The following is a 12,625-nucleotide window of genomic DNA, read 5'->3' as shown; positions in this document are numbered from 1 at the left end:
CTGCTGACTGCGCAGTAAAGTGATACAGCTACCAATGAATGTATGACTTTCAGCACACTCTCACAGCTCCAAAACACAGGTGTTCTGTTGTCTCATAAGAGTAGTACCTACCTTCCATCATGGTCACCGGATCTTCCATTTTGGGCCTTAATATATTTGGTCCAAATACTGTAGCCAGGTTCTGTACACTCATCTTGTTAATGCTGGAGTGAGCCTGAACTTCATCAAGGAACCTTGAAAAGCCCCCCCAGAAAAATCAAAGGAGGAGAGGAATAATAAGTAAGTCACTTCTCAGATTGTAGACATCCTGAAGCAAGGACAGTTTTGTCCTGTGCTTATGGAAACCTGGTACCTGAAATGCTTCTAGGGACTAATGCAACGTAGATACTCAGTAATAACTTCAGTGTATGCACAGTGCTGGGTATTAAACAATAGATTTTCACATTTTTATAGGAATTCTCCAATCACACAGACTGGCTTCTGCCAAGTTTTCATTCCAGATATGACAGTAGTAAAAAGACATTTCAGTCGTATCTTTGTCCTTGAACTAAAAGCCTGTGGAAAGAGCTTTATGGCTTGAATCAAATAAAATACAGATAAAGGGGTAGCCCAAATACTTCTTGTGAATGCATACATAATAAGTCAAGTTGTAAAAATTACTTTATGACATGCAAGCCTACGACAGCAGAAAATAGGACTCAGTGGCCTCAGAAGTGGATTCTCACTCTGTCTGTACTCTGTTTCTTAATTTATTGATAATTTCTGGATGATTGGATGGGTTTTGGCAGGGAAAAAGCTTCCTTGTCATTCTGCACTACTTGAATGCTTCTACTGGCAGCAGTGGCTTTTCTAGGCACTCTCCTTAGTTTTGCAGCTTTGCCCTGTGTTAGACACTGTGCTGAGACCTAAGAATCCTCATTTTTCTCCACTGAGTCAGAAGCAAATTCTACTTGCCTTTCCTTTCCTCAGTTCTTCACTTAGAAACATGCATCACTGTATTCCCCTGTTTCAGCTGTGTTTTGAGGTGCTCAGTTATTAAAGCAAATTACTATGTGCTTCTATAGTAAAGCAAAATTAATTTTTAAAGCATTCAAAAATACATTTCAGAAATGCTATCTGTCTGTACACTTGGGAAGGGCTTGACATCTCTTGAATAAGTCATGCGCTTCACGTCAGCGTTTGGGTCTACTGCCTGCTTCAGATGTGTAAATCCCACTGTTCATAAAGAGACTAACTACCTCAGAGACTAAAATACAACAAAGTTCACTACATTGTATATAGGGTAACAGTCAGTTCCAGCTCCCAAAAGACATTCCAGCCCTCCTTGCAAAACTGGGAGAGTCAGCAAAGAGATGGGAAGAGACAAGGCTGCAGAGTCCCTGGTACTCCAAGAGGAAGCCATTCCCAACCCCCCTTCCAAAACAGAGCTGAGGCCAGGCTGGCTATTAAAACTGCATCTGATACTCAACTTGTGTCATAAATCTTCCAAGTGTGTGGTACCCGGAAAAAATCCCTTTCTTTACCAGTCTCTAAGTGCTTCTGAAATAAATAACACATTAGTACCTTTGCTGTGGGTGACAGCAAATTGCCTGGTTGATGTTCTTGGATAAAACAAGAGCTTCCTTCAGGCACATTGCACATGTTTTATAGGAGCAGTAACTTACATGTAAAGTGATGCTCGAATATTCATACTTTCAGAGTAAATTATTTGCATCTAAGACCAGCCTCACGAAACTTAGTGACTTTTCTAAATGCTAATTAATTTCACTTACTTGCATATGTATTTGAGGAGGTTGTAGTTGGCTTGGGGCAAATTCTTCACCTGTTTAACCAGTTCTTGGGTACCCTGAGGGACAGGAAAAACAAGGAGGAGAGCTATTAACGTAAATGATGCAAAGCATACATAACTTTCCTTCAGTACTGCAAAGTCCTCTTTCTAAATTCAAAACAACAATGAGGCTTTGCCTTAAAAGAGGTGTCATCCAGTGCGTTGTCCAGAACCTGATTTGGTTCTCAAAATCAGTGGAAATCCTCCTGTCAACTTTAATGGTTGATGTAGAAGCCTTCCATTAGTGAGGCCTGCTAGTTTTCACAGTTTGCCCACTGACATTGGTATAAATGTACCAGCAAATGTGCCTTTTCAGCACCTGGCCTATTTGAAACTTTGAGGCATTGAGTGTAGTACAAATACATTGCAGTAATGCTCACCCGAGGAGAGGAGAGTTTTTTCTTAATAAAGCTAAACGACTTTCCAGTTCAACTACCTCCTTTTTAATAACTTACTTCCATTTGCTGTCATTCTGAGTTGTGACACATTTCCTCATAAAATTTCTGTCTCTGCATCAAAGTGTAAGATGAGACATCTGATGGAGGAATGACTTAAAACCCTGAAGCTACTGAAATCATCTAATGAAAACCTCTGACTCAGAAGGCTATTGTCCTTCCACATCCCAAGCATCATTTGCTTGTTCCTGTCAGTGCTGCAGTTGCCTTTTGTGGGAAAATAGATACCCAAGCACAATTGGGAAGAGCGAAGCTGCTAACTAAAGATAGAAGGTTGCTAACCAACAGTAGAGAAATTTCAGAAGCAGCTGGTTCCAACCCAAAGAAGTGCAGTTGGACAGTCCTTTAAAACTTTCCTCAATTTCCAAGGACTCTTAGGGAGGGAATTCTGTTGGACAGCCTCTTGAAAGATCTTCCTGATTTCTCTGGTCCAGACAAGTCCGAAAGATCCAGAGAGCACCACCTCTACCCTTAACGTCCTGAACTTAGAGACACTTTTTTATTCTGTATGTCCCAGCACAAAAAAAAGGTCCTCTAGTAAATAAATAAATAATAATAATAAAAAAGCAGCTTTAAAAATATTCTTAAAAGCAGTAGGTCTTTTTTAATTCCTTAGCTTAAAAATTATGCTGGTTTAGCTGTGACAGCAATGGAGACACACCAACAAAAGACCACTTTGAAAATCTCAATCCTCTTTTTTAAACTTCAGAAAACTTGAATCAAGGACTGTTGCTATGGATGTGAAAGTTAAGGTCAGTTGTTCAGGTCATCCAGCTTTCAAGTGAGAAGTTTGAACTATAAATAGGTGAGCTAATGGACCTAATTCCTTCTTGAATTTTGCTCTGTAACCCAATTTATTTCAAATACAGAAATAGGGATGGTATTTGGCACTGTATTTCAAGTGCTTTAAATTAAAATAGCATGGCTTAATTGGATGCAAGAGGGTCTTTGGAACAGACAGTGCAAGCAGTTGTGAACAGCTGGGATCATGAGCTAAAGGTACAAGATGTTACCTAGAAGAAAAAAAAAAGTTCTAAAAATTTATCATCCGCGCTCTATCATGAGGAATCACAAATGTGCTATTACACAGGTTAATAAATGCTATTACACAGAGAGTATCTTCATATTTGCCAAGGTATGAATACTTGCCAGGTCAAAAAAAAGCTTTCTCTCCTGCTGCAGCCTTTATCTGGTCTCCACAGGTTGGTACCCACCAATAGACGGCAGAAGGCTGAGCTTAGTAACACCCCAGTGAAAGAGTAAAGGAAAATGCAAGCTAGAATCTGCTGCATTAGTAATAAATAGCACCGATGATGCTTATGGCTGCAGCCTAGCGAGCAACAGAGCCACTGCACTGTAATTCAGCCTGGTATTTTGCAGTAATAACTCTTACCCCTGCTGAAAATGCTGCATGTCCAGTTTACCACAGATGCATGCTTTCCAAGGAGTGATCCCAAAACCAAGGGTTTTGTAATGTGCGTAACAGCTCAGCAGCAATTAGTTGCTTCTAGCTGGGATAGCAACATTTTAGATGTTCGCTCAAATTCAGACCCCTCTTTAAAACTTCAGAACCACGTGCTTAGCCCACTGAACTGTTGTGTTTATCTCCAGAGTACAGGCAGTAGTGAAGTCAGCTCAGACTCAAATGAGTTTTTAGAGATGTGAAGATCTTTCATTTGTCTTACTCTAAAATTGTTTTTAATTTTCAATCCCTCCCTCCCAACCAGTTGGAATTAGAACAAAATCTTTTTTAATGCTGCACTCGTACTGAGATACCTGGAGGCCTCAAGCACAGCCAAAGGTCTCTGATATATTACTCTTTGCATTCCAACACTGGATATTAGTAGGGTGCAGAATGAAGATGAACAGCAATCTGAATGAAAAATTGAGCGTTTAGGGCAGTGCTGTTGTATTTTGTGCTGCAGATGGAGATTACGCCAAGGTAACATCACAATAATTCCTATCTATGGTCACAATGTAGCAGCATGAGGTGCCAGCAATTTTATCTGAACAGCTCTTTTGCCTCCAGTAATTCTGTTTGTATTGGGGGAGAGAGGTGTGTGGGTATATAAAACTAGAGAAAATGGTATTTTGAGTCCAAAACTCTTGCTCAAAAATTCCAAGTGAAAAATGAAAACAAAACACTTCAAATTAAACCGGTAACATTACATTTTGTTTCCAAATACTTTTTCAAAATGAAGTTTTTAATTTTGAAATTTCCTGCTTATCATTTCATGCTAAAGAACTATGGTTTCAGTGAAACCACATCTTTGAGCAGTGGGATTTTCCATGTGGGAGGCGAGTCAGGCCCTACAGACTGGGTATACTTTGTGCTACGTTCTGCTCCGCATGCTGCTGGGCACGTACTACCTCTCCACCCTTGGTGCACGTACTACCTCTTCACCTTTCTTTCTGAAAAAGTAAACAGCCCTTTTTGAGGTTCCAGATTTTCCTGACAAAATAAATAAATATAAATGCTTATGTTCACAGCAGTCTAGCAAGACAACTTTGTGCTATTAACAATACTGTATTTTGTAAGCTTTCATTTTGGCTATCCACATTGCCTTTCTAATCCAAAGAGAATACTGCACTAGGAGTCATCCGAGTCTGGCCTTGCTCCCACAAAACCAACAGAGATATTGCTTCCCAAACTGCTGCAGCCTGTGCAGGCAAAATCAGGCAACTACGTAGTTAATAAGCTGAGCAGTGATGTACAATTACGTTTGCCCAACTTGGCAGTGTCTCTACTCTTGTGCAATAGTGCTTAATGGATCCAAAACTTCCCAGTCTGCACATCTTAAGACCAAATGCAACCAGCTCCACTGCCTTAGAAATGCTGCTGTTTCTTGTGAAATCAACCATTGTGCTGTCTGTAACATAGCACCCTGCAGAGTTGCCTGAGGATAAGGAAGAAAACAAACAAGTTTTGGAGCTAGTAGTCGCATACCTGTACCCATTAAAAGACAGCTCTACTAGTGCACTGGCACACTGATGTGGCTGTGTCCAGGGCACAAATGCATATCCACAACATACATGGCAATATGCTGTCATACCCAGAAATTTGCTTTCTCAAAGTTGGCTACAGGATACATCATGTGAGTACAGATAGAAGCAAACTTGTCTTTTATCCATAAAAAAATGATATTATCAGGTATGCTACATTTGATGCATGCAAAACAACCATCTTCCTATGGGCATCAAGAACGATTGAATCTTCTCAGAGTCTTCTGCCACTCAAAATGAAGGTGAACCCTGTGCTTTCACAGTAAAGAAGTTTTTACAACCCCCACCAGAGACAAAGATGTGAGCATGCTTTTGAAGCCACACACAGAAAAGGGATAGAACTGTAGACTGCAACTTGCAAGTCCTCAGGCCTTTGCTTCTTTAGCTGACACTAGCAGCAATCAGAGCTTCTTTAAATTTCTGGTTTAGAAGGTGGCACAGTTCCACCTGCATTAGACCAGATCCAACGTGCCTTTGCAGTAAGCAAAGACCTCAGACATCACCACAAGGGGAACAATATGGATGAAACAGATCAATCAATCATATTGTAAATTATCCTGCTCCTCCCAGGCACTGAATCAAAATTTCCATGATTGCCACAGACTTGGAGGTTTCTGTCAGCCTCTTTCCTTGCCTGGAAACCAAAGACCAAACATCAGAAGGTGGTTCTGGAAAAATATTCATAGCATATTTCCCCCCATTTTGGGATAATATCATAGCCTGTCCTTTCATAGTGCCTTTCCTCTAAGAAATAGAAAGACCATTGCACTGATCAACATCTCATCCACCAAAACTTTGGGAAGCTGTTATGATATATGAAACTAAAAATGCAGAAAAAAGAAGTGACTTCATACAGCTTGTTGATGAGTCAACAGCAAGGCTTGGAAAGGAGCCCAAATCTCCCACCCTGCAACTGTTGCAGATTATTTTTTAAACCACCAGGCTACAAGACCGACTTCAATAAAGCTCCTGCTTGAAGCAGGAGCCTGTGATACTAATGCCCAATTCATGGCTTCAGGAAAACTCAGAGGAACATTCCAGGAACTTCACTGATTTAAATCAGGACTGAACAGTGATGAGAAAAAAAGCTGTACTACATTGAGTCTGGGGAACCACCTCTGAGGTAGAAGGAAGCAGATTAGAAGAATCACTGACCTCTCCCTCATCTTTTGAGAGTAGCTGTCCGCAAGAAAGAAAGTCTTCATATTTGGCAAAGGGGATGACAGGCTCTGGCAGCTCTCGAAGGTAAAGCTTCAGGAGGGACGCCACAGTGTGAACATCAGTGTTGCTGCAATAGAGAGGAGGGAAGGAAATTTAGAAACACACACCAGCCCAAAGCTTACTGACTGCCTCTGGGGGTGCATCAAGATCTCTCACAGGGACAGGGAGAAAGGAAGCACAAGGAAAGAAGCTGTTTTGCCACACGCTTGTACTAAGCAGGAACAAGGGAAATCTCCCATTTTGTCAAGATATAAATGCACCTCAGGAAATACAGGCAGAGGAACAGATATACCCATGATACTGCTTAAGGTAGGGTGATGCTGTGGCTCCTCAGCCAATGTGGATCAGGAATCGGGACAATACAGTCCAGGCACATGCACAGCAATCACATGGCACTGACAGTAGAGCTCTGCATCCTCGTGCAATCAAACGTAACTTCTGATCCTCTCACTGATCACTCCTGCCTGATACTCTTCCCAGTCAGCACCCACCTGAGTCTGATAGGCCAGGCTCTCAAACATCCCCGACAATCATTCAGAAAAAAATGGGGGAATCTGTGCTTCCTCCAGCCTCTCTATTGCCATGTGGCACAGCTGCTAGGCTAAAGCATCTGGCATTTCCTAGCCCATTTGTTATGCTGGGATATCAAGCTTTTCTTTTCTTTCCCACTCCAAGAACTTCTTTTTCCTCTTCTCTCCCCTTTAAGTTGGGGTTGAGTTGTCAGATCCTATGATGAAGATGTTCTTCCCTTTCAGTTTCATATCCAGCTTTTGATGTATGACAAGATCACTCTCTGATTCAAAATCTCCTGATGTACAACTTTATTAATCTTTGCAGATGACCACCTTGAAGGTTTTGACTGTTGGAAAGCTAGACAAATTCTGTCACCAGCTCTCCCCTACCCACCATTGTCCTGACAGTCTTCTAAGAACCCTAAGAAAAACATATCAGTAACTGTGGATCAAGAGCTTCAAATCCTCACCTCTCTTCTGCTTAGTATGTTTTTAAGCATTTTTGGAGCACAGAGCTAAAACAAAACAGGAAAAATTACACTAGAAAAACTGCTAGCCGCTACCACTTGCTACTAATCTTGATAATGCTATTCCTGCTAAACAGCCCCATCGCATCTGGGAATACCACAGTTTCACATAGCTGTTTTCTTCAGTTGATTATTAATGCTGTACAGATGAGGTCATCGCCCTTACTCTTTTTTCTTTTTTATTGTAGAGTTTCGGGCATGGATGGTGGATATGACTGTTATCCAGAAGAAAAGCCCAGACTACAGTTTCAGGTCTGCTGCCTGCAGTTACTGGTTCGTCCACAAAACCATGTGAAATCCAGCCAAACTTGCAGCAGTGTGGAAGCGCAAAAGATGATGACTGCTGTAGGTGCTTCCAAAACAGCAACAACTGGCCTTTCGTAAGAATATACATGCGCATTTAAAAGTCACATTGGAAAAGCAAGCCTTTTAAAAATAAGTATTTTAATTATCAGTCATCGAAGAGATCTGATCCACTACGGGGCAGGCAGGTTCTAGCATTTGGAAGATCACTCTAGATACAAGAGACAGCTACAAGCACTGGCTGCAACCAGGAAAATAAGAAGATATTCCTTTCACTGCACCTGATTTGGAAACAAGCCAATGGATTTCACACTTGTAGAAAATACTTGCCGCTGCCTATAGAAAATTATGCAGGAAAAACATTTCACTTAGCTGGGGTAGAACTGCTTCTCCCCTTATCTGTGACAATCCATATCAAAGACCAGAGACCTGGGCCTACAATTTACAGAGGATATGGTGGGAAGAGCAAAAGGCAACGACCAGGGGACTCAGCTTGTCTCCTGTAATTCTGTACTGAACCTTCGGTTATCACATTTCGAATCAACTACCCAAAAGGCAGGCATTCCTTCAGGGAGAACTTTACTGCCTCTTTTGAAGGTGAGACTTAGCACTGATCTAGTTAGCTAGTGCAAATGCCTATGGAAATAAAGGTGCTTCCTGCTTCAAAAATGCTGGGGGCAGGCTTGGCTTATCTTCATGACAATAAAGTTAGTATGGATTAGACTAATTAGACTAAAGATGAAAGTGAAACTGTCATTCCTAATTAATTCCTTCTGTAGATACTCCTGTTCCATAATACAAGTGTTTTCCAAAATAACTTTGTTCACTTCCACGAGTTAAAATAATTCCAATTCTAAACTAGAACACCCAGGCATTCAGCTAAAAATACAGAGATTTTGTTTAAGAAAAGATGAAGTGAGACAATTTGATTATTTCAAACGTTATTTTTTCATGAAAATATCTCCAAATATTTGACACTTCTATTTAGGGAGCAAATGCTGACTGTGGTTAAGAATCAAAGAAAGGAGGATGGGTGGTCTGGGAAGTTGAGGGGAGGGAAGAATTAGAAGAATGTTCCCAATAAACTCTAAGGATACTCCTCCCAGGATGAGACCAAACACCAAAACACTGCTTCCCATGTAGGAGGCTGCTTCCTCTTCCTGCAGCAGTAGGCAGGGATGCTATTGGCAATATCAAGACTGGCTGTAAGTCCAGGGGAAGTGATCCCCTAGGTTAATGTCCTGGCAATACACCACATGCTGCCTGTATCACATGGGAAAGTGGTGCTAGTGACTTCCAGCAAGAAATGGAGCCAAGTCTCTAAGTCAAGATCCCAAATCTGATCATACTTGTGGACCTGTGATAGAGATTGGGCCAGATACATAAAATGGCCTTGGATCCAAATATCCTTGGAGTTCAAAGTCTTTGTCAGGGTCAAGGCCCATTTCTCAAAGCACTCTTCAGGTTAGCACAAAGCTGACCTTCCCTCTGGGTAGCATGTACATATGAGAGAGGGAAGGAAATGCTACAGTTATGGACAGGATTTGGCTGCAAGGGCCCTGAGAGCATCCATCCCTCCCGATGAATTGACTGCCTGGGCTCAGGGCCAACACAGACATAGCACAGCTGAGAGCTGCCCCCCTTCCCTTGCTGACCTTGGATGGGAGTGCTCCAAGCTGGGGCTGACACTCTTCTCATGGGAGCCAATACTAAACTGAGCCTCTATTGTTTATCCTGTGTCTGAGCTATAACTCCCCACTGCCTCACAGCCATGTCTGTGTCCGGCTACAGACCCCGTTGATCTGGACTCTGACTCACAGCTGCATTACCCAGCCTCACCTTGGAGCTGCCTCATCACTATGGACTTGCCAGGTGATCACTGGACTGTGTCACTGACTCTGCCAGCCTTGTTCCCACACGTGGCTCCTGGCTCACCTTGCTCTGTAAGGCAGCTGGCCCTGCTGTTCGCTGATGCTGGCATAGTCAGCAGGACAAGAAGGCAGCTAGCATGTCTTTGTACCAGGCAAGGAGTGACTATGTCAACATTTTATACTGGGAAGAAAAATGCAAAATTGCCCTTTTTATTTCAGAAACGTCTGACTCAAGTTTTGCAGAAAATCAAAAGATATTTACTGTTTTGAAATAAATGTTTCATCTCAACTGCTAAAACTGTGGATGAAAAAAATATTATGTTGGCCAAGAATTCTTCTGGGGTCAGAAAGTGCTTTGTTATGACATGCTGACCAATTCCATACATTGCACACATCACAGCCAGCGAAGATGTGCAAGATGCTGGTGCCTATTCTGAATCCTTGTGACAAAGGAAGGGGAAGAGTCAAGACATTGCTGCAAACACAGTGGATCTGCCCACTGTCTAGCTTAACGGTGCCAATTTCTCCCTCTGCTCAAACATTTAGCTGAAATGAAGGCCTCTACATCCAACACCATGCAGGAAAAAGGCCCAGCAGCACTTTAAATGAAGGGAACGATAGCATGGAAAGAACATGTAAACTAGATAAACCACTGCAAGACCATTCCTGCCAGATTTTACATGCCACAGACAACTCAGCCTAAATTTGGTGGTATCAACTCACCTGTCAAAAAGGGGCTTCTCTCCACAATCAAAAGAATCCTGCAGGTCTTTGACAAGGTTGGCTTGGCCAGGCATCCGAAAGAGCCCCTCCTCTGTAAGACCTCTCTCCCGAATAAAATCCACACACTGTTCCACCAGGAGTGGGGCCAAGCGCTGGCCATACTTCTTCTCGTACTGCACAGTGTCCTCCAATCGCTGTCCAAAGATCCCTGCCAACAGAGAGCAGGACACATCTGTGTGTCAGCTTAAACTCTGCTTGAGCTATGGATCAGGGCATACAGTGAGGGAAACTTTCACATGAAGGGGGTGAACCCATGAGAAGGTCCAGTTTCTAACACCCAGAAGAATAAAGTTATTTTTAAACCCAAGAATTGTATGCTGAGTGGGGCTTTTTCCTACTTAAGCATGCTTCAAGCTATCCTCTGCCCTAAGCCAGTTTATCTCTCACTATACGCAAGAAAGGGGGGGTTAAGATTATGTTTATGCATAACGTATAAATATGCAGAATTGCAAAATCTGGATTAAGTAGTTATGCTTCCATTGCATCTTCTGTCCCAAGAATGCCAAAACAAAGGCTAGATTAACATTATGGGACACAAATCTTTTCCTCATTCACCCACCTCTTAGCTGTCACACAGTTGCCCTTCAACAGTTTGCAGCTGCCCATCCCAACAGGTAGCAATCCCACTAGCAAGGGACTGTTAACATGACAGAATACAGCTGTCAACATTAAAACTGGCTATAGTGAAAATCCCCCACCATCCTGCAAGCTTTGCATTTCTATTTCTTTTCCTTTAATAAAAATCCCTGAATAAAAATTGAAATGGAGTAAAATGCATGCAAAATTCCTACTAAAACATGGTGCTGTACTTCCTGCACCTTGAAAATATCAGAAGCAGCAGGTACTCTAAAAGCAGACTAGCACAGGCAATTCTTTTAAGTCAGATCTGCTGGAGACATATATCACCAAGTATGAAGCGCTATCTCTCTCTTTGGGGACACTGGAGTTCCTGGTCAATACTAGCTGCTGAAAGCTACTATTAGCACCAGATCTTTTCAGCAACATAGAAGGGGCTCCGGATGTAAGACCCAGAGTTTTTAGTTTAGTCTCTAGGAGACTGCTCCATCTAAAGGGACAGCCACTGTGTTGTGTTATGAAAGCCTAATTCTAGCACCCTACAACATATCGTGGGGTCAGGGAGGATAGCATCCAAGTTAATAATATTCTGGTAATAAGAATTCAGTAAATTAGAGAATCACAGAATCTACTCAACTTCAGATGAAACCAGACCATAGCAGGTACAATATTCTATTCAAAGATTTCTCAAAGCAACAGGAGGCTTTCCTGACATCAAAGATGTTTAGATCACACATTCAGCACTCAATCCTGCAGGTCTGAGGGGAAAATAAACCCAAAGCAGCATGCAATATTGGAGTTACACTGTGTTCACAACCAATAGCCAGAAACAGTGTTTAATGGATGCATGCATATGCTTATACCAGGCCAGGGGATTTAGTCCTTTCTTAAGGCTCTACTTACTTTCCCTATAGTAACCACATTTTCTATTTTTATTTTAGTGCTATACCCATGGGAGAATGATAACCCCTGGCAGAAAGTTTCCTAACCACCATTCACTGTCCTTCATGGGAGATAGCATATCAAACAATACCTGTTTTCTATATTCAGTCCAACCCTGCTGAATTGTCATGGAAACAGATCTTTCACTGTCAGTTTCAGCTTCTTAAATGAAATGTACAAGAAATATCCTAAAGTCCAATTTCCTTTCCCTCCAGTTTGTTATACATTAGAAGACAGAAACCTTCCTTGCACCCCAGCCTAAACAACCGCATTACAGTATCATTGCTGGAGGGCCAAGAAGAGTCTCGGAGGAAATTCCCTCCTTATTCTGGCAAGAGGGTATGCCCTGGGGCATGGGAGTGACTTATCTTTATGACTGTAAATATTGGTTTTCTTGAAGAGTCAATGTTTTACTAGTTCTTGTTTCTGATCTCTTGGAATTTTCACCGAGATGGGTGTCTCTGAAGTCACGTTCTAGGACAAGGAATCTCTTCCTGCTTTTGCACAGGTCGCTTTGTAATCTCATCATGTAATCCCTGCTGTCATGATCACGCACAGCAGAAGTGCTTGGTAGGTGAGGCTCAGCATTGTCCGAGGTTTTCCA

At 42.0% G+C, this 12,625-nt stretch overlaps 1 protein-coding gene across 1 annotated transcript in view; it reads right to left on the bottom strand.

The window, feature by feature from the left end:
* ARHGAP22 (Rho GTPase activating protein 22) overlaps nt 1–12,625 on the bottom strand; it is a 39,492-nt gene that overhangs the window by 7,894 nt on the left and 18,973 nt on the right. Inside the window, exons 2-5 of the mRNA XM_010009774.1 lie at nt 10,444–10,651; nt 6,442–6,574; nt 1,773–1,846; nt 112–233 (exon numbers count right to left, since the gene is read on the bottom strand). Of these exons, the coding sequence (XP_010008076.1) occupies nt 112–233; nt 1,773–1,846; nt 6,442–6,574; nt 10,444–10,651 (537 nt within the window). The remainder of the gene's footprint in view (nt 1–111; nt 234–1,772; nt 1,847–6,441; nt 6,575–10,443; nt 10,652–12,625) is intronic.

The sequence above is a fragment of the Nestor notabilis genome, unplaced genomic scaffold (genome assembly GCF_000696875.1).
Source record: "Nestor notabilis isolate BGI_N333 unplaced genomic scaffold, ASM69687v1 scaffold2292, whole genome shotgun sequence".
In the NCBI taxonomy this organism is placed as follows: domain Eukaryota; kingdom Metazoa; phylum Chordata; class Aves; order Psittaciformes; family Psittacidae; genus Nestor; species Nestor notabilis.
Note: the sequence above shows the minus strand (reverse complement) of the source record. Positions and strands in the feature narration are given on the sequence as shown.